Below are 22211 nucleotides of genomic sequence, written 5' to 3'. Positions count from 1 at the left end.
ACGCGAATCATTTGGTGTGGGTAGGTCATTCCAAACCTATGGGATTAGACTGTCTACAATTCCATGCACGGTTTTATATTCTGTGCTTTGAGAGTAGGGTTTTATCAAGGACTTCATTACCCAAATGCCCTTGAAGAAAATGGTGTGTGTGTGCACGGTGTTGGTGGCGAGCAACTGCGCAATCCTACTCTGACTGCTCTCTTTCCCTCTCTCTCTCTCTCGCAGTCGAATCAACCCTTGCTTTGCTTGGGGCAATGTGCGTCTAGATGACAACTACATCAACAAGCACGGTAGCACTGGACTAAAGATATAACCGCCCACTTCCTTCTCTCTCCGTTTGAGCCTCTCACGCCCGCTAGCACCATGGGTAACCGGGGAATGGAGGACTTGATCCCGTTGGTCAACAAGCTTCAGGACGCTTTCAGCGGCATCGGTCAGAGCTGCAATCTTGACCTGCCACAGATCGCGGTAGTCGGCGGACAGAGCGCTGGCAAGAGTTCCGTGTTGGAGAACTTCGTTGGCAGGTAAAGGAGCAGCATCCAAGCACAAATTAATCACTATATGGCAATAAATAATACTATCTCGTGTTAAGCATGGGGTCGGGGATGTCGTGTCCAACCCCGTCATGTTTCGTTTTTCGAAACGTCTGTGGCGTCCCGATCTTCTTTGAGGCAGGAGCTCGTCTCCATCTTATTTTTAACGCGCATTACTATTTTATAGCCGGCTTTATGAAAAAGGGAGCCGATACCCACTCGAGACTCCAGCCCAATCAGCCAGCCCCATTTAGCCTGTTTCAGTCCCTGAAATCTCAGCATTTGCTTTGAACCATTTGCTTAAACTCATTGAAATGTAAAATGTCCTACAGTAAAATAGGTAAGGAAATGACTTGTAAGGCCTGGATAGATACATTAACACCAGGCAACAAACACTCCTATTACATTAATATGATCAAATCCGTTCTGCTGTCAATCACAACGAAGAGCTTCCATTAGATTTTCTGCGCTGTGGGATTAAGTGGTACATTATGGCAATGTGGTTGGTACATAAAACAGATACCATTAGATATGGACAGGAGGGTATGGGTTCAGAAAGATTGCATATACCTTCAAATATTATACAGCCATGTGAATGGTAAAGACTGGCAATTGAGGTTAGGTATCTCCAGGGTCATATTAATTAGTGCACAATGTAGCAAAACATTTTGCAATGGTAAGAAAAATGAGTTTCTTATTGAACAAGGTTCACAGTCCCTCTCTATTTCAGTCTGTTTTCTTCTGTTTTGTGCCTAGAGAATATGACCCAGGTCTAGATAGAAGAAGTGCAGGGTTGTTGGCAGCAGCATCAGTCAAGGCCCAGCCAGCCACCCCTGAGACCTGGGATCCAGCTGAGTAATGGTCCTGCTGTCCAGGGTTGGCTCCCCCACCCACACTGCTTGCCGAATGGACAGCCGTTGTCTGACTCATATTTCCTGCTAGCCCATAGATAAGAGGTCTCAATGTCAATATGTGTTCATTCACTTAGACAACTAGATGACAAGGACCTTAAACATGCATGTAGACACACACACACTTTGAATACTTTATTTGAATCCACCAATCAAATGGGAAAAAAAAGGATCCAAACAGTTCAAAGGTCCCTGTATGCATGGCAGTCCAGGGTACAGGAAGCACCTCTTTCTCCAAACAGCTAGGCTGCCGAGGACAGCTGAAACAGAGCAGTACCTAGCCAGTTGCTTTGCCCTCGTTTTTGTCAGGCCAGCAATCTGGAGGCCACACACTGCAAGCCTGTGTGCGTGACTGAGATTGCTGAATATCAGCGCCAGCAGCTAGCACCTCCACCCGATGCTGCCCAAGGTCAACACGCACACACACACACTTGCCAGGCCATCATTGTTAAGAGTTTGTTCTTAACTGAGCTGCCTGGTAAAATAGACACACACATGCACTCTCTCGCCTGGTAGCAGACTGGTATGTACTAAAGTCATCGTTCATTAACGGAGTGCTCTGCTACTTGCCACTGTGCAGCTGTTCATGTTGACTTGTACTTTAGGTCAGAATTGATGACTTTTTTTTAGGACTATTTAATTTGATCAGCAGCATTAAGGGGATTGAGTTGTACTCGGGGCTCTGAGGGTAAACTGGACTAAATGTTGTAAGAGCCTGATCAACATTTTTTTTTGCATTCCTAATATCTTCTGTTAGTAAGAAGAGATTCCATTTGGTTGTGTGCTGTGATTTAATTCTACATTGTGTGTGTGTGTGTTCACTATGTGTGAGTCGTTGTACACTATAGCAGTCAATGGCTGCTGTAGGCCTCAGACTCCTACAGTGCAACACCATCACTGTCACCGTCAACATAGTCTCACATAGCCAGACACCATCTTATTGTCTCATTCGCTCCTGGAAGGCAAGGTTAAATTCAACCCCACCCCCTCTCTGTGTATCTGTCCTGATTGGCTATCTGTCTGCAGGGACTTCCTGCCCCGAGGCTCTGGGATCGTCACCCGCAGGCCCCTTGTCCTGCAGCTTATCAGCGCCAATGCAGGTAACACACAAACACACACACCCGCACACACATTTGGAATCTAATCTTTGCCTTTTTCTTCACAGAATGGGCAGAGTTCTTGCACTGCAAAGGGAAGAAGTTCACAGATTTCGACGAGGTTCGCCAGGAGATTGAGGCAGAGACTGACCGCATTACCGGGGCCAATAAGGGCATCTCTCCCGTCCCCATCAACCTGCGTGTCTACTCCCCACATGGTAGACATGCACAACCCCTTAACTACTCTCTCTCTCTCCCATCTCTCATCTCTGTCCCTCTACCTCCTGCACTGCTGAACAATTGTGTATTGTTCATGTTGGGCTGTTGTCCTCACCCTCCTGTGTGTTAGGTAATATTCACCATGACATGTGTCCTCTCTCTCCTCTCCCTCTGCCTGCAGTGCTGAACCTGACCCTGATCGACCTGCCAGGTATCACCAAGGTGCCGGTGGGGGACCAGCCAGTGGACATTGAGCAGCAGATCAGAGACATGATCATGCAGTTCATCTGCAGGGAGAGCTGTCTCATCCTGGCTGTCACCCCGGCCAACTCTGACCTGGCCAACTCTGACGCCCTCAAACTGGCCAAAGACGTCGACCCCCAGGGTAAGACGTTGATCATTATTGCTCTGTCATATGATGGGGGTTACCTATCCAGGCGTTGAGATCTCGCAAGGCGTCTGCAATCAAGTCTGCCTGGAACGTAGCCTTTGTGTTGTGACTGGCCTGCCACTGCCTTTTGCCCCTTACCCTTTGACCTCCAGGCCAGCGGACCATAGGAGTGATCACCAAGCTGGACCTGATGGATGAGGGAACAGATGCCAGGGAGGTCCTGGAGAACAAGCTGCTGCCCCTGAGGAGAGGTGGGACATCTGTCTATTACTCACTCTTTCTACCAATATCTCTCTCTTTGTCTTTATCCATCTTTATGTCCAACCAATCTACTTTGGTTATCTTTGGTACCAGCTTTTCTGTTCTATCCTCCGCGAGTACATTTTATTTTGATTCCATCCCCAGTCATGTTTTTTCCCTCATCCCTCCGACCATTTGTCTGTGTTTATATTGGAGTGGTTTCACCCTGTCCATCTGTATGTATTTCCAGGTTATATTGGAGTGGTTTCACCCTGTCCATCTGTATGTGTTTCCAGGTTATATTGGAGTGGTTTCACCCTGTCCATCTGTATGTGTTTCCAGGTTATATTGGAGTGGTTTCACCCTGTCCATCTGTATGTGTTTCCAGGTTACATTGGAGTGGTTTCACCCTGTCCATCTGTATGTGTTGCCAGGTTACATTGGAGTGGTTTCACCCTGTCCATCTGTGTGTGTTTCCAGGTTATATTGGAGTGGTTTCACCCTGTCCATCTGTGTGTTGCCAGGTTACATTGGAGTGGATTCACCCTGTCCATCTGTGTGTGTTGCCAGGTTACATTGGAGTGGTGAACCGCAGTCAGAAGGACATTGATGGGAAGAAGGACATCAAGATGGCTATGGCTGCTGAGAGGAAGTTCTTCCTGACTCACCCGGCCTACAGACACATGGCCGAAAAGATGGGCACCCCGTGCCTACAGAAAGTCCTCAACCAGGTAGGCTAACGGACTGACTGTAGACTGACCAGTTAACCTGTAGGAGAAACTCAGTTACTGTTATTACATCCGTGCTATGCGTCCCAAAGCCAGCATAATAGGCTTGCTTAAGCAACTTTACATTTAGGGTACATTTTGTGTTGTGTTGCCATAGCAACTGACCAACCACATCCGTGACACGCTGCCAGCGTTCCGTAGCAAGCTGCAGACCCAGCTGCTGTCTCTGGACAAGGAGGCCGAGGAGTACCGAGGATACCGCCCTGATGACCCGGGACGGAAGACCAAGCAACTGCTGCAGTGAGTCCTTCAGAAAAAAATATGTTTCACAATCAGGGTTGGGGTCAATTTCTTCTCAATTCAGCAAATCAACTGACATTTTGATTTTGTGTGTGTGTAGGATGGTGCAGCAGTTCTCAGTGGACTTTGAGAAGCGTATCGAGGGCTCTGGGGACCAAGTGGATACTGTAGAGCTCTCTGGTGGAGCCAAGATCAACCGCATCTTCCACGAGCGATTCCCCTTCGAGCTGGTGAAGGTTAGCTAGCTGACTGATGCACGTCTTGTTTCATTTTGGTGCTTGGCTAGAAAACACTCTCATTCTCAATCGCTCTCCCTTTCTCGCTCTCGCTGCCAGATGGAGTGTGATGACAAGGAGATGCGGCGGGAGATCAGCTACGCCATCAAGAACATCCACGGTATCAGGTGGGTGTTTTCCTGTTTACCTCTCTCCTACCACCTTCAACTATCCTCTTCTTCCTCCTACACACACACACACACATCTCCTTTCCTGACTGTTCTCTACTCCTCTTTCTCCCCCTCTCTCTCTCTCTCTCCACAGGACTGGCCTGTTCACTCCAGACATGGCATTTGAGGCCATCGTGAAGAAGCAGATAGTGAAGATCAAGGAGCCGTGTATCAAGTGTGTGGACATGGTAATTCAGGAGCTGATCAACACTGTGCGCCAGTGTACCAACAAGGTAACCTTTTTAGTCAATCAATCCTCATTCTGGTATCCTTTTTAGAATTCAAAAACGTGGTGCGTTTTTAAATGATATTATTTCCTACGATGTGCCGTGATAGGATGCGATGTGTGTTTTCAGTTGGATTGCTTCCCCAGACTGCGTGAGGAAACCGAGAGAATTGTGACCTCACACATCCGAGACAGAGAGAGCAGGGCAAAGGACCAGGTAACAACCTACATATCTCACACACACACACACACGTTATGTTCTTCTAAAATTAATTTCCATTCAAAATCCTATTTTTATCTAACCCTAAAAATAACTCTTACCGTAATTATAACCCTAAATCTAACCCAAAGCTTTAAATGGCCTTTGACCTCATGGGAACGTGGTAAATGTCCCCAAGAGGGAGAATTTTGGTTGTTTTACTATCCTTGTGGGGACATTTTGGGGATTTTAGGTCGTCCCCACAAGGATAGAAGAACCACCCCCCCCCCCCCCCCCCACACACACACACACACACACACACACACACAGCACAAATGCACACATGGTTATGTAAACAGTGGACTTATTGACCCAGGGGCTAGTAACTACACTGTAAATGAAGCTTCCATGTATTATTGACCAAATCTTTCTGTTTCCAATTGCAGGTGTTGCTGCTAATCGATGTCCAGCTCTCGTACATCAACACTAACCACGAGGACTTCATAGGCTTTGCTAAGTAAATGACTGACCAGGCCTGCCTTTATTGGCCTGCTAATGTTATTACAAAGTGGAGATGGGGGGGGAAATAGATGCTGAATACCTGCAGATAATACCGTACGGACCTCTCCGTCCCTTGTCTGTTTCCCTCTGTGCTTACTTTCCTATCGCTGTCTGTTTCTGTCTCTCTGCTTCCTCTGCTCCGTAGTGCACAGCAGAGCAGCAAGCAGAGTAACAAGCAGAGCAGCGCTGCGAGCCAGGTCAGCCAGGTGAGACACGGAGGAGGATCTGAAATGCCACACACACACGCATGAACGCGCTCCAGAACAAAAGGCCAAGGGTCGCCCACACTCCCAACAGTGGGCTGCAGGCCATATAGGAGGAGACGGGGCCATAGGGACAGCGACTCGTATGCTTCCTGGTTCCTTTGTGTCATTAATTTTGCTCACCGTATGTATACTCCTGTACATTCTACGTACGTTATTGCCTTTGTTGTATTGCTTTTTTTTTTTTTTACATTTCATGTTGATTTTGGGGGACCTTTTGATTGCCTTTGTCTTTTTCAGTTGGATGGTGAAACTTTTTTTTATTATTATGTTGGGTGTGTGTGTGTACAAAACAAATGGATGTTTTTTAAAGTTTTATTTACCTTTATCACTATGTTTTAACCCCTTCTATGTCATCAAGGTGCCCCCATGCATTTCATCCCAAACCCTTATTGAGAGTCTGAGCAGCCTTGTTTTGGGCGTCTGGCCTGGTTGGTGAGTATCACTCGTTGGGGGTTGGGGTTGTGGGTTGGGGTTGGGGGTTGGGGTTAGGGTTGGGCTTTGCCTGCTGTCTGTATTTGCTCTACTGGCCACTGTGTGGCTCCCTCTTGTGGCCACCCTGAGTTGACTGTTTTTATAGCTTTTTCCACGGCTCAAGCTTTAACCCTTTACACTCCTGGGAATTGGCCAATATGGATAGGGATAAATCAAAATGATTCTTACGAAATACTTTTGAAAAGCATACGCATGGTAGCGAGTGAAAGGGAACAGTTTGGAGATTCTGGGGAAATGATTTGAACAAAGTTGAGGGCACAACAGTTCAGAAGACTGATTCCAAACAATTACACTGTTGATTTTATGTGCATTTTACATTTACTGTACTTTTTGCCGCATTTGTTGACAACGAAACTCTGGATGAATTCAGTAACTGGGGAAAAATGACGAGGGTTTGAGTGAAAGAACTAACGGGTGTCTCCAAGGTGGACACAATCATTTCAATACACTTTTATGACTCACAGAAGCTTCTTTAACTAGAATGTGCTTTTTGCAGCTCTCCTAGCTGTGCCGTTCAGGAAGCACACGTGTTTTGTTTTGAACACAGCCCTGCATCCCTGCCATCACACAATGACTGGAGTTGTTTGCGCAATCCAAAAAAAGGCCCATTATACATAGCAATCTAGGTCAGGTGTGCATCATTTGTAGGCTTGTTCCATTGCCAACATGACTAGCTAAGTTATAAAATCTGATATTACAGTGTTAGGCATTCACAGGGCAATTCAGAGAAATGGATTGTAATTTTGGTGTGCGTAGAACGTCATGGGTGCATTCAGGTCCGTGTTCCGCTGTGATTTTTTTTTCTCCACAATAGACAGACATTCTGTTCCGAACAACCCAGGGCATGACGCCATGTCACGTTGTATCTGTACATCAGACCTAGTGGTCATAAATGTTGACACTGTATGACTTTGTTTTATGATGTGAAAATGTGACGTGCACATTTGGACTCGCAGGTGTTTGGCGTGCTCGTACGGCGTCTCATCTTTCAAAACACTCGGTCGTCTTCATTTACAGCATTTCCTCACTCAGACAACAAAGAGTTTGCAAAAGTTGCCCAATTATTAGGAGGGATGGGGGCAACTTCTTGTGGTGCTGGATATCAGAACGGATTTCAGGTCAAAATCCATACAGCGCCGTGAGGCCTGAGCTTCACCGTCATGTACAGCATGTTACTGTACACCCACTGCATTCCAATTTATGCGTTTGTCAGTGCACAAACCTGCCATTTTCAACCCGTATAGAGGTACGAGTGTAAAAGGCTACTTATAGTGGCATAGAAACAATCCCAGTTAAAGTTAAATAACTAGGGAACATTACTTTGTTTTTATTCCAGAAAAGCTGATTGGCAGAAACCAACAATGTCAAGTTATTTTCTAAAAAAAAAAAAACACAGTCAACATCAGTGAGTTGGATGTGTCCTTAGGAGTGGGAGTTGGCAGGTTCCGTTTTGTGTTGGCTCAAAACCCATACAGCGCTGAGCTTTGAGCTCTGGCATCGTTTATAGCATGATACTGTGTTCCAATTTATGCGCTTATCAAGTGCCCAAACCTGCCATTTTTCAACCCATGTACGGGTGGGTACAAGTGTGAAGTGCCAACTTGAACCCACTCAAATGCTATGGCTGTTAGTTAGCTACTTTACACTGGTTCTGGGTCAGTCAAATACATGTCGAATACTTTAAAATGCTCGGATCTGCATTGATTTAGTTTGCCTGCTATACAATGGGACCAGTAGAATAATCCCAAAGGCATAAGCTCCAAGCTAAATGAAGCACTCCTTAAGTATTTACCTTGATGTATTTGAGCCCGGTGTGGTAGGTTCCATTCATGAGATTGTATCCCGACGTGGTGCCTTAGGTGTTTTAACGGCCCACTTCCTTCCTGTTTCAGGCCTCCTCTCCACCCGCCTCAGGCCTGATTGTAAGAGCAACCGTTTACATTACGACACTCCCTCATCCCTTTGACCACAGGGGGGTTACCTGTCAGTCAGCCTCCCACTATAAATGGTGTTGAAAAAAATCTTTGATTTGTACCAGGACTGAACAAAAATAAGACTTTAGAAATGTGCTTTTTGGGTAACCCCCCCCCCTAGTGGTTCTAGGCCATCCGAGACACCTAACTTAATAATCACTCAACCCTTTGACTGCCACTGGCTTGTTGTGTGTGCAGGCTAGTTAACACACCTAACACAAACACTGATGTACCTCTAATGCTATAGTGCTATAATGCTGATTATTGTTTGTTTTGGGAATGTTATGAAGCACTAATAACACGATGGACACTTCTTAACGCTGTGACACAGACCTCTGTTTGTAACTTTCAACATAGTGCCTGGAGGCTATCACTGAACATAAATTATGGTTTGGTTTATTTGCAGGTTGATGTTTATTGTCATGAATCTTGCCCTGGAGGCAGAACTGAGCGATTTCCGCTAGTTTGGCCAGCTGGCTATATCGTAAAAAATTCATTAAAACAAATCTGTGCTATTTTTTTTTAGGGTTAGGCATTTGGGTTAGCAGTGTGGTTAGGTTTAAAATCAGATTTGTGGCTGTGCCAGCTAGTGACCACTCTACAGAGCTGCCTCCAGGGCAAGATTCATGACAATAAATGCCAACCTGTGGTTTATTCACAAAGATACACGCTTTCAATATCAATTAACTTGGAGTTCTCACACAACACACTTTCTCATTGCGTTTTATTATTCATACGTCACTTTTGTGCACATCGGTTTGTGTACATGCAGTAGACTAGCTGGCCAGGTTTGACTGACTATGATTGAAGTAGGATTAGGTACAGTAGATGATGCATCCTTGTGGACAATGACAACTCTTCAGTACCTTTTAATTATTATTATTTTTTTAAACTCTCCTACTTCCTGGCAATTACACCACCCACCACAACTATGACCCCATCTTTCATCCCCTGACCTCTAACCTCTGCCCCCTGCTCTCTCTACAGGTAATCCGTAAGGGCTGGCTGACCATCAACAACATCAGCATAATTAAAGGCGGGGCTAAGGAATACTGGTTTGTCCTGACCGCTGAGAGTCTGTCCTGGTTCAAGGATGATGAGGTGAGTGAGTTAGTTGACCCTCTTCAGGGTGAGTTAGTACAGTCAGTCTGATGTAGTTTTGGCTAGACTTCAGGTGATGGTGGATTGGAACACCTATTCCCCTGATATACAGCCCTCCTTTCTGTTTAATGCCTGGCAGAAGGGTGGGCAGGTCAACAAATGGTAAAATATACATATGCGCTTTGAATCTCTGGCCAATTCCCAAGTGATAAGTATTTTGTTCGTTATCTTTGTAGAGGACATAATATAAACCATACCTTCTGACTACCCACTAAATCACAACTCAACGGTGGTTCCACATTGGCTCTTCAGTGACGTTGCTCTTCCCCTTGCGATGCAGGGTGCTCGGTGCTTGATTGGCTGGATGTTGTCATTCATAGCTTGACGGGCTGGTGTCTGTCTGCCTGTCTGTGCCTGCTGTACAGGTTCCAGGATGTTCTGCACAGCAAGTGTAGACAGGCAGACACACAGCAACTCCCGGAGTCAGCCAATCCATGCACTGGTCAGCAGATGACATCACACGGGTAACAAGCAGAACACATGGTTTAAATCGTCTCTATATACAGTACGTGGTCGATACACAGCTAAATTCACTGGACAGAAATCGCTCTCTCTTTGGCTGTCTTTTTTTGGCCCCCCCCCCCCCCCTCTTTCTGTGTCTCCACCTCTCCTCACTGCGCTGGGAGTTAAGGCATTTGGTTTGCTTTTGCACAATTGGAACCATCCCAAAGAAAACCACTGCTCACACACACACACATGCGACTACACACATCGGCTTTATGACACATCATTCGACGAGTAATAATTCAAAACGGTAACTCGCTGGATCGTAGACATTCTCATGTCGTGTTGACTATTAAAGTAGTTGTTTTACGAATCTCTGACCTTTCAACCATCAACCTTTCAACCAACCACGCTGTGTAATCGGATTACTTTCATGAGTAATGGCTGGGTAACGTTATTACAGTTACTTTGTCAAGACTTTCAGCATCATGTCTCCACCGGACGCGTCTCCATGATCCAATCCCGACTAGTTTCCTTGTTTTAGTTCTTGAGCGAGCGGAGGAAGGCCGTTTTGGAGAAATGTCATAACAGCTGCTGTCCATTGAAATGTAGAGTACGCACCTCTGATCTTTGCCATTGATCGCTTCTGTGATAGCAAAGCCCATAGAGGGCTTTCACATCTAGTGGTAAATGTGCCCTCTGTACATCTCTATGGGTCCCTTTACGTGCGGTCTATAACCAGAACTGGCGGCTCGAGAGAGATTTTGAGTGAAAAGATAAGACATCTGTACAGATGTTTGGCTTACATTTTATATATGGCTAATTAAGCAGGACTTGTAGACTAGCACAGGAAAGCAGCGCCACAGATGAAAGGAGAAACTAGAGATAAACCTGAGTTAGTAAATAGCTATTTTTGGTAGTGCGCTCGCCATGCTCCCTCCCTCTGACAGTCAAACAAACGGGGATATTTTTTGATTTGATTCATGGAAGTACATGATAAAGTAATGCTTTACTTTCCACACAAAGTAATATTGTAAAGTAACACATTACTTTTGTAATATTTAATGTACAACTAATCGCACCACTGCATTCAACCAAGCATTTTTCCAAATTTCCTTGGGCGTCTTACTGTATATTTATTTATTCTCTTTCTCTCTCTCTGACCCCCCCTCCCCCCCTTCTCTTTCTCGGTGCAGTTGGCAGTTTCTCTGAAACTGCACACATTCTTGGCAGGAAAATCACACATTTGTAATCCAAACATCAGCCTCCAATGTTTCAGGGATAAATAACCTATTAAATGGCAGTATTCCTCCCTCTCTGTTTCTGAACCCAATAGCCCTTCGTTATCCAAACCATCTATCACCAATACAATTCCACAGCCACCCTAATATTACAGTAATCGTGTTCCCAACACCATTGCTAATCCTACAGTAGCATCCCTACCCAATCAAATATTATTCCCTATACAGTACACAACTCCCAATACAGTAATTTACTGTAACACAACCTTACATACATAATAACCCTTATACATCATTTTAACAGCATCATCCACTAGCCCCACTAAACTACCAAACCACTAGGCCTCTCTAGTTGGTTTATTATATCAGTGAAATAATATTTTTGCTGCTTATTCATACTGGACAGTATGAAGACCAGCTGCCACACAATAGTTTGAGCACAGAGTTAAATTATAGAATATGATAATAGTATCTCTTGACTTTGACTGTAACTTTAGGCAACATTGTTACTGTTACCTCCCAACCTAACGCCAATGAAATACTGGAAGGATGTGTTTTGCATTTGAAACAGGACTTGATGGATGGATTGACCACTTTGCATGACTGTTTGAGCCTATGGTCCTCCCTCTCCCCATCTACTGCATCAGAATCGGGGCTGGATTCTTTGTGTGAAGATCCAGGAGCCGACACACTTCTATTGCTGTTTATATACCGTACATTTAGTAAACTGACTGTTTCAAGGACATTAGAACACATTGGTCTGAGACCTGACTGACTTTTTAACTTTTATATCGGTCTTTTTTATCTTCTTCTCTCTTTGAAACCAATGATGTACATTTATTCCACGAAGGTAAAATAAGTCTTAAATGCAGTCAGAACATTCACAAAGTACAAAATAGGAACCGATACCCGACACAGAGTAGAAGACAAAGAGATGAGCAAACGGCAGTGGAAGATGGTCGGTGGTGGAGTGTAGATGATCAAACCCACTATGAAACCTCCTTTTGAAAGCCAGTGTTTCCCCAAATGGAAGAGAAGTGCTTCCCTGCCCAGTCTAACCAATGTGCAGACTACTGTACACCAGTATGACAATGAACAGGTAGTCTGAACACTGGGAGGACGGAGCCGGACAGTCTGTCTTAGGCCCCAAAGACATTGACTCTCTGCCATTCCGTAGGCCGTAACGTTTGCTGATCTTTGTCTTCCTTCCTTCCTTCCTCCATTTTGGCATCAAGAAGTAGGGATCCCCCCCCTCTCAAACCCCAAAACCTATTTTCATTTCACCCGTCTGTGTCGCCTCTTCTCCCCCTCTCTGTCGTTTGTCTGTTGTGTTTCTGGGTTTCGTTCCCGTCACTGTCCGTTTGGGTCATGCCGGCCTTGCAGAGTATCCAGGCTTGACGTGGCACATTCACTCAGACGACCGACCGGGACAGACTGGCTGAGCACTCAGGGAGTGGATATTGCAAAAAAAAGAGAGAGGGAAGGAAAAAGAGGGAGAGATGGAGGAAGAGGGAGGGACACGTGTGACCATATATGGGTTGGAGTGACCCCTTGGGGAATACAACCGAGAGAAGTCTGCAATGGTTCTTTTCTCGTTTCATACCTAGTGAGACCCTACAATCCTAGTGAGACAATACCATCGCTCTGCAGGGGGTCACATATGGACACCTCTGTTGAACCACTTTTCGGAATCCTTCACTTTGTTTCTTCTTCAGGTCTCCCTCTCTTTCTTCACTCCGCTCTGGAAGTTCTTCCCTCCTTCTCTTGCACTCCGTGTCTCTGTGCTGTTAAGCAGTACCAGATGTCAAGTCTTAATGCCAGGCTGTCATTTAATCTCTCGCTCTCTTTCTCCCTCACTCCCTGGAAAATCAGGCAGGAAGTGGGCCTCTGGAAAGGAAAGTAGAAATATTGGAGAAATAAGAGGGGGAGGGATAATGGAGAGAGAGGGGGAAGAAATGAGATGGCGAGGTTTGATGGAGTGTGTGTGATGGAGAGTTTTACAGTAAATTTGACTCTCTCTCAACTCTTTGTACTCACGATTTAAAACCATGTCATGCTCAGTGTTATCCTGACCAGCAGACCTCTGCTTGATCCGACGTCCATGCATTCAAGTGCATTCCCGGAGTCCCCTGTGTTTCTCCACATCTGTATTTCTCCTCTTTATCGTAGCCAGAATGTTTCCTCCAGCCCCAGCTCTCCCTCCCTTTTCAAACGTACCGTGGAGAACGACCCACACACTAATGACTTCCACATGTCGTCTCCCCCTCCGTGCCCCGCTCTGCCTCCCACTCTCATTCTTCCTCCCACTCCACTCCATCTCCACCTCTGTGCTCCCCCACCCTCTCCCCTGTGCTCCCCCAACTTCACCTCCTTCTCTCTACTCATCTTTCCACATTCCCCTTCTCTCCCTTTCTCCCTGGATCATTGCCCGACTAAGCCAACCTGTTGATTTTAAAAATCAAGCTGAAAAATAAACATAATATGACACACAGAGATCAGATAGTAATCAGAAACGAAGTAAACATTTCCCTAACATGGTTCTTTGCAGTTGCTTGTTTATATTGTAAAAACCTGCTGATGGTACCTCCCTTTCTGTTTGTATCTCAGGAGAAGGAAAAGAAATACATGCTCCCTCTGGACAACTTGAAGGTGCGCGACGTGGAGAAGGGGTTCATGTCCAGCAAGCATGCCTTTGCCATCTTCAACACAGAACAAAGGTCAGGAAACCAGACAGACACATCTTAACATTACTTGTAATATCATGGCACCACTTCGACTTAAAATATTCCTACTTTAGTACCACTAGTTTTAATAATAACGATACATACTGTAGAAGGAGACAGAAACCAGATAGTCTGTTGGGGTCGTTTTCTTCCTTTTTATTTAAAGTGATGAGCCTGCCACGTGGCCCTAAAATGACCCGGAAGCGTAACGAACTTCCTCTTCCCCTCCCCTGTGTTGTGGTCTGACAGGAATGTGTACAAGGACAATCGTTTCCTGGAGCTGGCCTGTGACACTCAGGACGAGGTGGACAGTTGGAGGGCTTCTCTCTTGCGCGCTGGAGTCTACCCCGAAAGGTCTTCTAATGTGAGTGACCACTGCACTGGCCACCAGGGTTGGGGGTCAATTCCATTTCAGTTCAGGAAAGTAAACCGAATTGGCTGAATTGAAATTAAATTGACCCCCAACCCTGGTGCCCACCACTGTGACCACTTACCGTGGTGTCACTGCATATTAGCCCCTGCAACTTATTGTCCACCTCATCTGCCCTGTTTATCCTGTTCCCTATTACCCATGACTACCCTTCACTCCCTTCCCATGTTGCACTTCTGTTATGTCGTCCATCCTATCACTTCCCAAGTGAGCCATCATATCACTTTATTTTCCCTTTCTCCATCCTCTCTTTCTCAGTGAAGTTTGAGGTAACTGTGAAGAGGGTGTAGCGGGCCACAATAGATGTAGGCGACACCTTGTTGATATGCTATTTAATATTTGTATTTATTTAAGGGTCCCCCATACTGTTCCCCATTAAACAGTACATTATATAATGTTATTTCACCACTACATAATTACAATACAAAATGTACAACACAAACGTTATAATACCACCGTACAACAACCATGCATGTCTATAGTCTCCGCTGTTCCTTAAGGTGTATTTTTACCTGTTTTTATATCTATCTATCTAATCAGTTATCTGATGTGGAATTAGAGTTCCATGTAGTCATGGCTGTATGTAGTACTGTGTGCCTCCCATAGTCTGTTCTGGACTTGAGGATTGTGAAGAGACCTTTGATGACATGTCTTGGGGGGTATGCATGGGTGTCCGAGCTGTGTTCTAGTAGTTTAAACAGACACCTCAGTGCATTCAGCTTGTCAACACTTCTTAGAAAAACAATTATTTGATGTCAATCTCTCTTCCACTTTGAACCACGGGAGACTGGCATGCATCTATGCTACTGTTATAGTGACTCATTTTTGCTAAAAGTTTTTTTTAATATATATTTTTTTAAAGCCTTTCTTAAGGTTGTTGCTGATGTACAGAGCTTTGTGATTCCCATGTGTAATGAAAAACGCTTTACAAATACAATTTATTATTTTGTCATTTGATGTGCACATGAGATCACAAGATCTGTGTCACTAAATACAGGCGTGTTAACTTAAAGCTCTCTTCCTCCAGGTGGAAAGTGAGGGAGGCGGCACATCGTCCTCGTCCCAGGACAACTTCTCCATGGACCCTCAGCTGGAGCGGAAAGTGGAAACCATCCGGAACCTGGTCGACTCCTACATGGCCATCGTCAACAAGTGCATCCGTGACCTCATGCCCAAGACCATCATGCACCTCATGATTAGTAATGTAAGGGACCTCTGCTCCACGCTGGCGGAATGGTATCGGGCATGGGTTCAAATAGTAGTTGGCGTTTTTTTACAAATACACTCAGCTTACGCTTGAGCCTGGCTGGTGTGCAACTTTTCACCTGATTCCATTGGTTCCGTTGTGCCAGGCAAGCTAACTCAAACAGGTTACTGTATAACACTGTGTGAGAACCATGGTAAAAAAATGCTTTTATAAAATCATTTGAATGATTGATTGATCCATCAACTCTCTCCCCCGCCACCAGGTGAAGGACTTCATCAACGCGGAGCTGCTGGCCCAGCTGTACTCGGCCGAGGACCAGGGTGCCCTGATGGATGAGTCCCAGGAGCAGGTCCAGAGGAGGGACGAGGTCCTCAGGACCCACCAGTCCCTGAAGGAGGCCCTGGCCATCATAGGAGACATCTCCACCACCACCATCTCCACCCCCATGCCCCCGCCCGTGAACGACTGGCGCGGTGGAGGCGGAAACAGGTAGGCATCCTGGTAGTCCATGGATAATGACTTCCCTAGATATCTAAGTGTAATGTAATGGAGTCAACTATTGGTCGACAGGTGAAGATGTTGGGTTGGCGAGCAGGAGAACCGTGTTTGAAGACTGTCATTTATTTTTATTTTACTTGGAGACTGTTGCAGTCTTATCTATGTGATGTCAAAAATATGTCATGCATGGAAGGGTACTGATGGCCCACTCCCCCCCAGGTCTCCTCCAACCAGCCCCACTGGTTCCAGGAGGATGTCATCAGGCCAACGCCCTAGTCCCGGAGGAGGGCGAGGGGCTCCACACCCTCCTAACCGCCCAGGACCCCTGGGGCCCTTCAACAACAGTGCTGACAGCCCCCAGATCCCCAGCCGCCCCAACCGGGCCCCTCCCAACATCCCCAGGTGAGGCCAGGGTAACCTACTTTAGGCCTATATGCTCCTGTGTAGCTCAGTTGGTGTGAGCGTGCTAAGATCGTGGGTTCAATTCCCACAGGGATCACATACGAAAAATGTGTGTACTCACTAAGCTGCTTTGACCTTTTGATAAAAAGGTCTGATATACACTGCTCAAAAAAATAAAGGGAACACTTAAACAACACAATGTAACTCTAAGTCAATCACACTTCTGTGAAATCAAACTGTCCACTTAGGAAGCAACACTGATTGACAATAAATTTCAAATGCTGTTGTGCAAATGGAATAGACAACAGGTGGAAATTATAGGCAATTAGCAAGACACCCCCAATAAAGGAGTGGTTCTGCAGGTGGTGACCACAGACCACTTCTCAGTTCCTATGCTTCCTGGCTGATGTTTTGGTCACTTTTGAATACTGGCGGTGCTTTCACTCTAGTGGTAGCATGAGACGGAGTCTACAACCCACACAAGTGGCTCAGGTCGTGCAGCTCATCCAGGATGGCACATCATTGCGAGCTGTGGCAAGAAGGTTTGCTGTGTCTGTCAGCGTAGTGTCCAGCGCATGGAGGCGCTACCAGGAGACAGGCCAGTACATCAGGAGACGTGGAGGAGGCCGTAGAAGGGCAACAACCCAGCAGCAGGACCGCTAACTCCGCCTTTGTGCAAGGAGGAGCACTGCCAAGAGCCCTGCAAAAATGACCTCCAGCAGGCCACAAGTGTGCATGTGTCTGCTCAAACGGTCAGAAACAGACTCCATGAGGGTGGTATGAGGGCCCGACGTCCAAAGGTGGGGGTTGTGCTTACAGCCCAACACTGTGCAGGACGTTTGGCATTTTCCAGAGAACACCAAGATTAGAAAATTCGCCACTGGCACCCTGTGCTCTTCACAGATGAAAGCAGGTTCACACTGAGCACATGTGACAGACGTGACAGAGTCTGGAGATGCCGTGGAGAACGTTCTGCTGCCTGCAACATCCTCCAGCATGACCGGTTTGGCAGTGGGTCAGTCATGGTGTGGGGTAGCATTTCTTTGGGGGGCCGCACAGCCCTCCATGTGCTCGCCAGAGGTAGCCTGACTGCCATTAGGTACCGAGATGAGATCCTCAGACCCCTTGGGATACCATATGCTGGTGCGGTTGGCCCTGGGTTCCTCCTAATGCAAGACAATGCTAGACCTCATGTGGCTGGAGTGTGTCAGCAATTCCTGCAAGAGGAAGGCATTGATGCTATGGACTGGCCCGCCTGTTCCCCAGACCTGAATCCAATTGAGCACATCTGGGACATCCATGTCTCGCTCCATCCACCAACGCCACGTTGCACCACAGACTGTCCAGGAGTTGGCGGATGCTTTAGTCCAGGTCTGGGAAGAGATCCCTCAGGAGACCATCCGCCACCTCATCATGAGAATGCCCAGGCGTTGTAGGGAGGTCATACAGGCACGTGGAGGCCACACACACTACTGAGCCTCATTTTGACTTGTTTTAAGGACATTACATCAAAGTTGGATCAGCCTGTAGTGTGGTTTTCCACTTTAATTTTGAGTGTGACTCCAAATCCAGACCTCCATGGGTTGATACATTTGTTTCCCATTGATCATTTTTGTGTGATTTTGTTGTCAGCTCATTCAACTATGTAAAGAAAAAAGTATTTAAGAATATTTCATTCATTCAGATCTAGGATGTGTTATTTTAGTGTTCCCTTTATTTTTTTTTGAGCAGTGTATATGGACATGGAGACACTGAACAATTTGGTACCCATAACCAGGGGTAACCCTGAGTTTTTCCTGACCATATAGCTAACCTGACTCAGTTCCCAACATCATGTGTAGACGTTCCATTATCTTAAGCGGAATATTTGAAGGGTTATTAGTTCAAGTAAAACACACAAACGCATTCCAGTGGTTTGTGGTTAATGAAACAAGGAAGAGTCCACAAGCTCAAGTGTTTCTCTTCGTGCTGAGTGATTAACGAAAATGCTACATTTTCCTGGTTATTAAACAACGAATTGACCGACGTCAGTTAAATTACTTGAATTCCATTTTTTTTATTTTTTTTTATTTATTTATATGAGTTCAACCTGACGTTTCTCTAGAGAGAAATCAAATCTTCCATGAGAAATTAAGTCAACAACTATGTGGGACGCCGGGCTGATTTTGGAAGTTAGGCAAATATTCAACTTAGTTCAGCGCAGAAACGTGGTAATTAGTTACAATGACCCTAATCCATTGCACCTGTTCTTTCTGCATGAGAGAGGAATGACGCAACATAACGACGAGAGGGATAGAGACAGCTTGTGAGGTAGCTCTACCCGATGGATAGTTTTAGTAGTTGGTAATAAGCAGCCTTGAAAGTATGCCTTATCTACATTCACGAACTAGTAAAATGATTTTGTCAGCCAGCTAGCTACTACTAGCCTTGCTAAATAGGATGACTCGTTCAATGGGGAGCACGGAGATAACGTCAGATGGTTGTCTGGTTGGCTGGCTGCTTCTGCCTGAGCAGAGATGAGATGATGACTTTAAGAAATGACAAATCAAATCCTAAAATAAAAAAAACAGAAGTAATATACACAACTGAATGTATTTTTTAAATTTAAGTTAAAAGTAATGTGATTGCCTGTTTTTAACCCATCTTAAACTATCTGCTTCTCTTCCCTCTCTCTCCCTCTTCCCTCACTCTTCCCTCTTCCTTCACTCTTCCTCCCTCCTCTCACTCTTCCCGCTCACTCGCTCTCCCTTTCTGTCATCCTCTGGCCTCTAAACACTACTGCCCTCCCACCCTCCCTTCCTCTCCACCAGTAGGCGACCCCCTCCTTCTCCAACAAGAAATATTCCCCCATCATAAGCAAGGAGCTTGCGATCTCTAATGGGACTAGTGTTCATCTCCTAGCTCATCCTCCAGTGCTCATCCTTCCCCTATCCTCCCCAAGCACCTCTATCTCTCTCTCCTTGGTCTTTACCCGCCCCCCCCAGTGCAGACATTGAACCCTTTGCCCTCTGACCTCAGGCCAGGTGACGATCAATGTCCATGTATTTATGTACAGTATGGTGCCTGTCTTGTGGTGTGTGTATATATCTCTATGTGCGCTTGTGCTCGCTTGTGGTCCAGGTTTTCTTAGCAGATTCAGTTCCGACTGGGTTCCAGACCCTAGAACTTCCATCTCCCTTACCTAGAACTCAACCTGCGTAGAACCCTTCCACCCCAGCTGCTGCTTCTCTACATATCTATGCTCAGCAGTGGCACTGCCCTACCCAATCCAAATGCAGCATGGCACATAGGCAGCTTTTACTGCACGTACTTGTGTGTATGTGGGAGGCGGAAAAATTGGCCTATATATATGTGTATATATGCCAAGTTCGTTTTAGTATTATATATTACACATTGTACAACACCCCCTTTCTGTATGTTTTTGCCTAGGTATTCTTCTCTTAGAGACGAAAGGGTGTGTGTGAGAGAGTGTAAGTGTGCCTGTGTCAACCCCGTGTGCATGTATTGTCTGTCTGCACGTTTGTTGCTGTTTTATTTGTTTTCATGGTCCAAGCTGTTAATAAATCAAGATCCTTGAGAGTAATTTGATGTTGGATCGTTGTGTGATTTTTTGTTCCTGTGTTGTAGTAGCAGCAGCAGCCGATACACATATAACAAGGCTGAGGACCAGTACCATCAGTGTATTGTTTCACACACAACCGCCGCAATAAATGCACTTAACCCTGTCTATGGAGTCTGGTATGCCTGTATCTGCTGTATCGGTGGTCATCTTCAACCCTGTCAATGGAGTCTGGTATGCCTGTATCTGCTGTATCGGTGGTCATCTTCAACCCTGTCAATGGAGTCTGGTATGCCTGTATCTGCTGTATCGGTGGTCATCTTCAACCCTGTCAATGGAGTCTGGTATGCCTGTATCTGCTGTATCGGTGGTCATCTTCAACCCTGTCAATGGAGTCTGGTATGCCTGTATCTGCTGTATCGGTGGTCATCTTCAACCCTGTCAATGGAGTCTGGTATGCCTGTATCTGCTGTATCGGTGGTCATCTTCAACCCTGTCAATGGAGTCTGGTATGCCTGTATCGGTGGTCATCTTCCTCACGCCTTTTTTTTTTTAAAGCTCAAACTCAGAGGCTGGCTGGAAAGATGGAGGGAGGCTATTCCCAACACAAAGACAGACAGACACAAGTTCACCGATATTACTTCGCCTACCACAATTATGGGGATACACATATCGCTGTATGACTGAGAACATGGTGACATGTTCCATTTAGCCTTTTCCTCGGGTTGGGTTGAAGCCCTCCCATGTTCCTGACAGATCACAGGCCACTTCAGAACTCTCTATGTTTAAAACCTTTTCTCCTCTCACTCACCACCTCTTTCCCCCCCCCTCTCCTTCCCCAGTCCTGAGTCCAGTCAGCCACTGTGCCAGAGCTTAAGGTGGATTTGTCTAAAGTGTTCTCTGTCAGTATGTTATTGTGTATGTGGGCCTGTCCTCTTTTGAAACTGTTTTCTGCTGTGTGTGTGTGTGTGTGTGTGTGTGTGTGTGTGTGTGTGTGTGTGTGTGTGTGTGTGTACACATACAAGCATAGGTATGATTGAGAACAGTTGACTGTAATGACCGTGTCACAATCTAGCACTCTCCGTGTCTCTAGTAGCATCTCACTCTACTTCTTTATCTGGAAATTAGACCACTTCAATGGCATGATTTTACAAGTCTGTCTTGCCAAAGCTAATGGTAGAAAGGAAATAATACAATATCAAGCAGAACATCAACGAATGGTATGAAGATATCTTGCCTGTAGGAGGGTATAGATGGACGTAAGGAGTAATTGGGGAATTGAGTTGCAACAACGGTGGTTATTTTATTTGTGTGTCTATCTCTCTAAAATAAACTCTCTCCCCTCTCACGTTCAATTTGTTCATAGTGTTTCTCTTCAAAATACATTTCTAACCCCTTGCATGCCAACCCCTTAGCCCCTCTATAACTATAAACAGTAGCTGAACATACACGTTGTTAAATTCTTTCAAAGACCCTGACTGCACTGCACATCGTACTAAGACGGCGGGTTTGTTTTAATTGAATCAACGGATTTATATTGTGGTGTGGTTCTTGTATTAGGCGATCACCTTACCCATAATCCATGATGATACACTCAGGAACAGTATACGTATTCCTCCAGAGATGGCGCTGGATAGCCATAACTAACTGCAGGCCTACAATTGAAGTTTAATTCCAGAAAGCTATACATCTATTTTCAGCAATGTTGGTAAATGACCTTTTTATTGTTTTAAAGAACTTCTATTGGTAGGTTTTGTCACCATCTAATCATAGCATGAGGTGTTCAATGACATATGTATGAAAAATGATCACTTGATGGTTTTGTTTCGGAGAGACGTTTTGTTGCAAAATGCTATACTGTATATCCGCCTCAGTCCGAGTATACTAAGTTTTACAGTCAAATGTTATAAAGTGAACAAATGATACATTTGTGACATCAATATTTAAAGTTTTTAAATGAATCAA

The 22211-nt window shown here is 45.5% G+C and overlaps 1 protein-coding gene across 3 annotated transcripts; it reads left to right on the top strand.

Annotated features, from left to right (window-relative positions):
• Window positions 1-236: 236 nt before the first annotated feature.
• Window positions 237-21067, top strand: LOC139376211 (dynamin-3-like). Of its 3 annotated transcripts, none has more exons than XM_071118515.1 (20): window positions 237-524; window positions 2471-2544; window positions 2610-2759; window positions 2942-3145; window positions 3304-3402; window positions 3962-4122; window positions 4277-4419; window positions 4520-4655; window positions 4755-4822; window positions 4959-5097; window positions 5221-5307; window positions 5736-5806; window positions 5996-6056; window positions 9569-9682; window positions 14035-14144; window positions 14400-14514; window positions 15608-15784; window positions 16050-16276; window positions 16505-16687; window positions 20315-21067. In XM_071118515.1, the coding sequence occupies exons 1-20, from the start codon at window positions 364-366 to the stop codon at window positions 20931-20933; spliced, it is 3099 nt and encodes a 1032-aa protein (XP_070974616.1). In that variant the 5' UTR covers window positions 237-363; the 3' UTR covers window positions 20934-21067. The 3 variants fall into 3 exon arrangements, with proteins under 3 accessions (XP_070974616.1, XP_070974618.1, XP_070974617.1); XM_071118517.1 differs by lacking the exon at window positions 20315-21067 and adding an exon at window positions 19501-20272; XM_071118516.1 differs by lacking the exon at window positions 20315-21067 and adding an exon at window positions 19498-20267.
• Window positions 21068-22211: the final 1144 nt, after the last annotated feature.

This window comes from Oncorhynchus clarkii, chromosome 20, assembly GCF_045791955.1.
Source record: "Oncorhynchus clarkii lewisi isolate Uvic-CL-2024 chromosome 20, UVic_Ocla_1.0, whole genome shotgun sequence".
Taxonomy (NCBI): domain Eukaryota; kingdom Metazoa; phylum Chordata; class Actinopteri; order Salmoniformes; family Salmonidae; genus Oncorhynchus; species Oncorhynchus clarkii.
This window is presented reverse-complemented; position numbering and strand designations above follow the sequence as displayed.

Excerpts from the sequence above, each read along its gene's own strand:
- LOC139376211 (XM_071118515.1), top strand. The coding sequence starts at position 364 with ATGGGTAACCGGGGAATGGAGGACTTGATCCCGTTGGTCAACAAGCTT. Across the intron at positions 3,403-3,961 it reads GCTGCTGCCCCTGAGGAGAG|GTTACATTGGAGTGGTGAAC; the intron begins GTGGGACATCTG and ends GTGTGTTGCCAG. Across the intron at positions 6,057-9,568 it reads CTGCGAGCCAGGTCAGCCAG|GTAATCCGTAAGGGCTGGCT; the intron begins GTGAGACACGGA and ends CTCTCTCTACAG.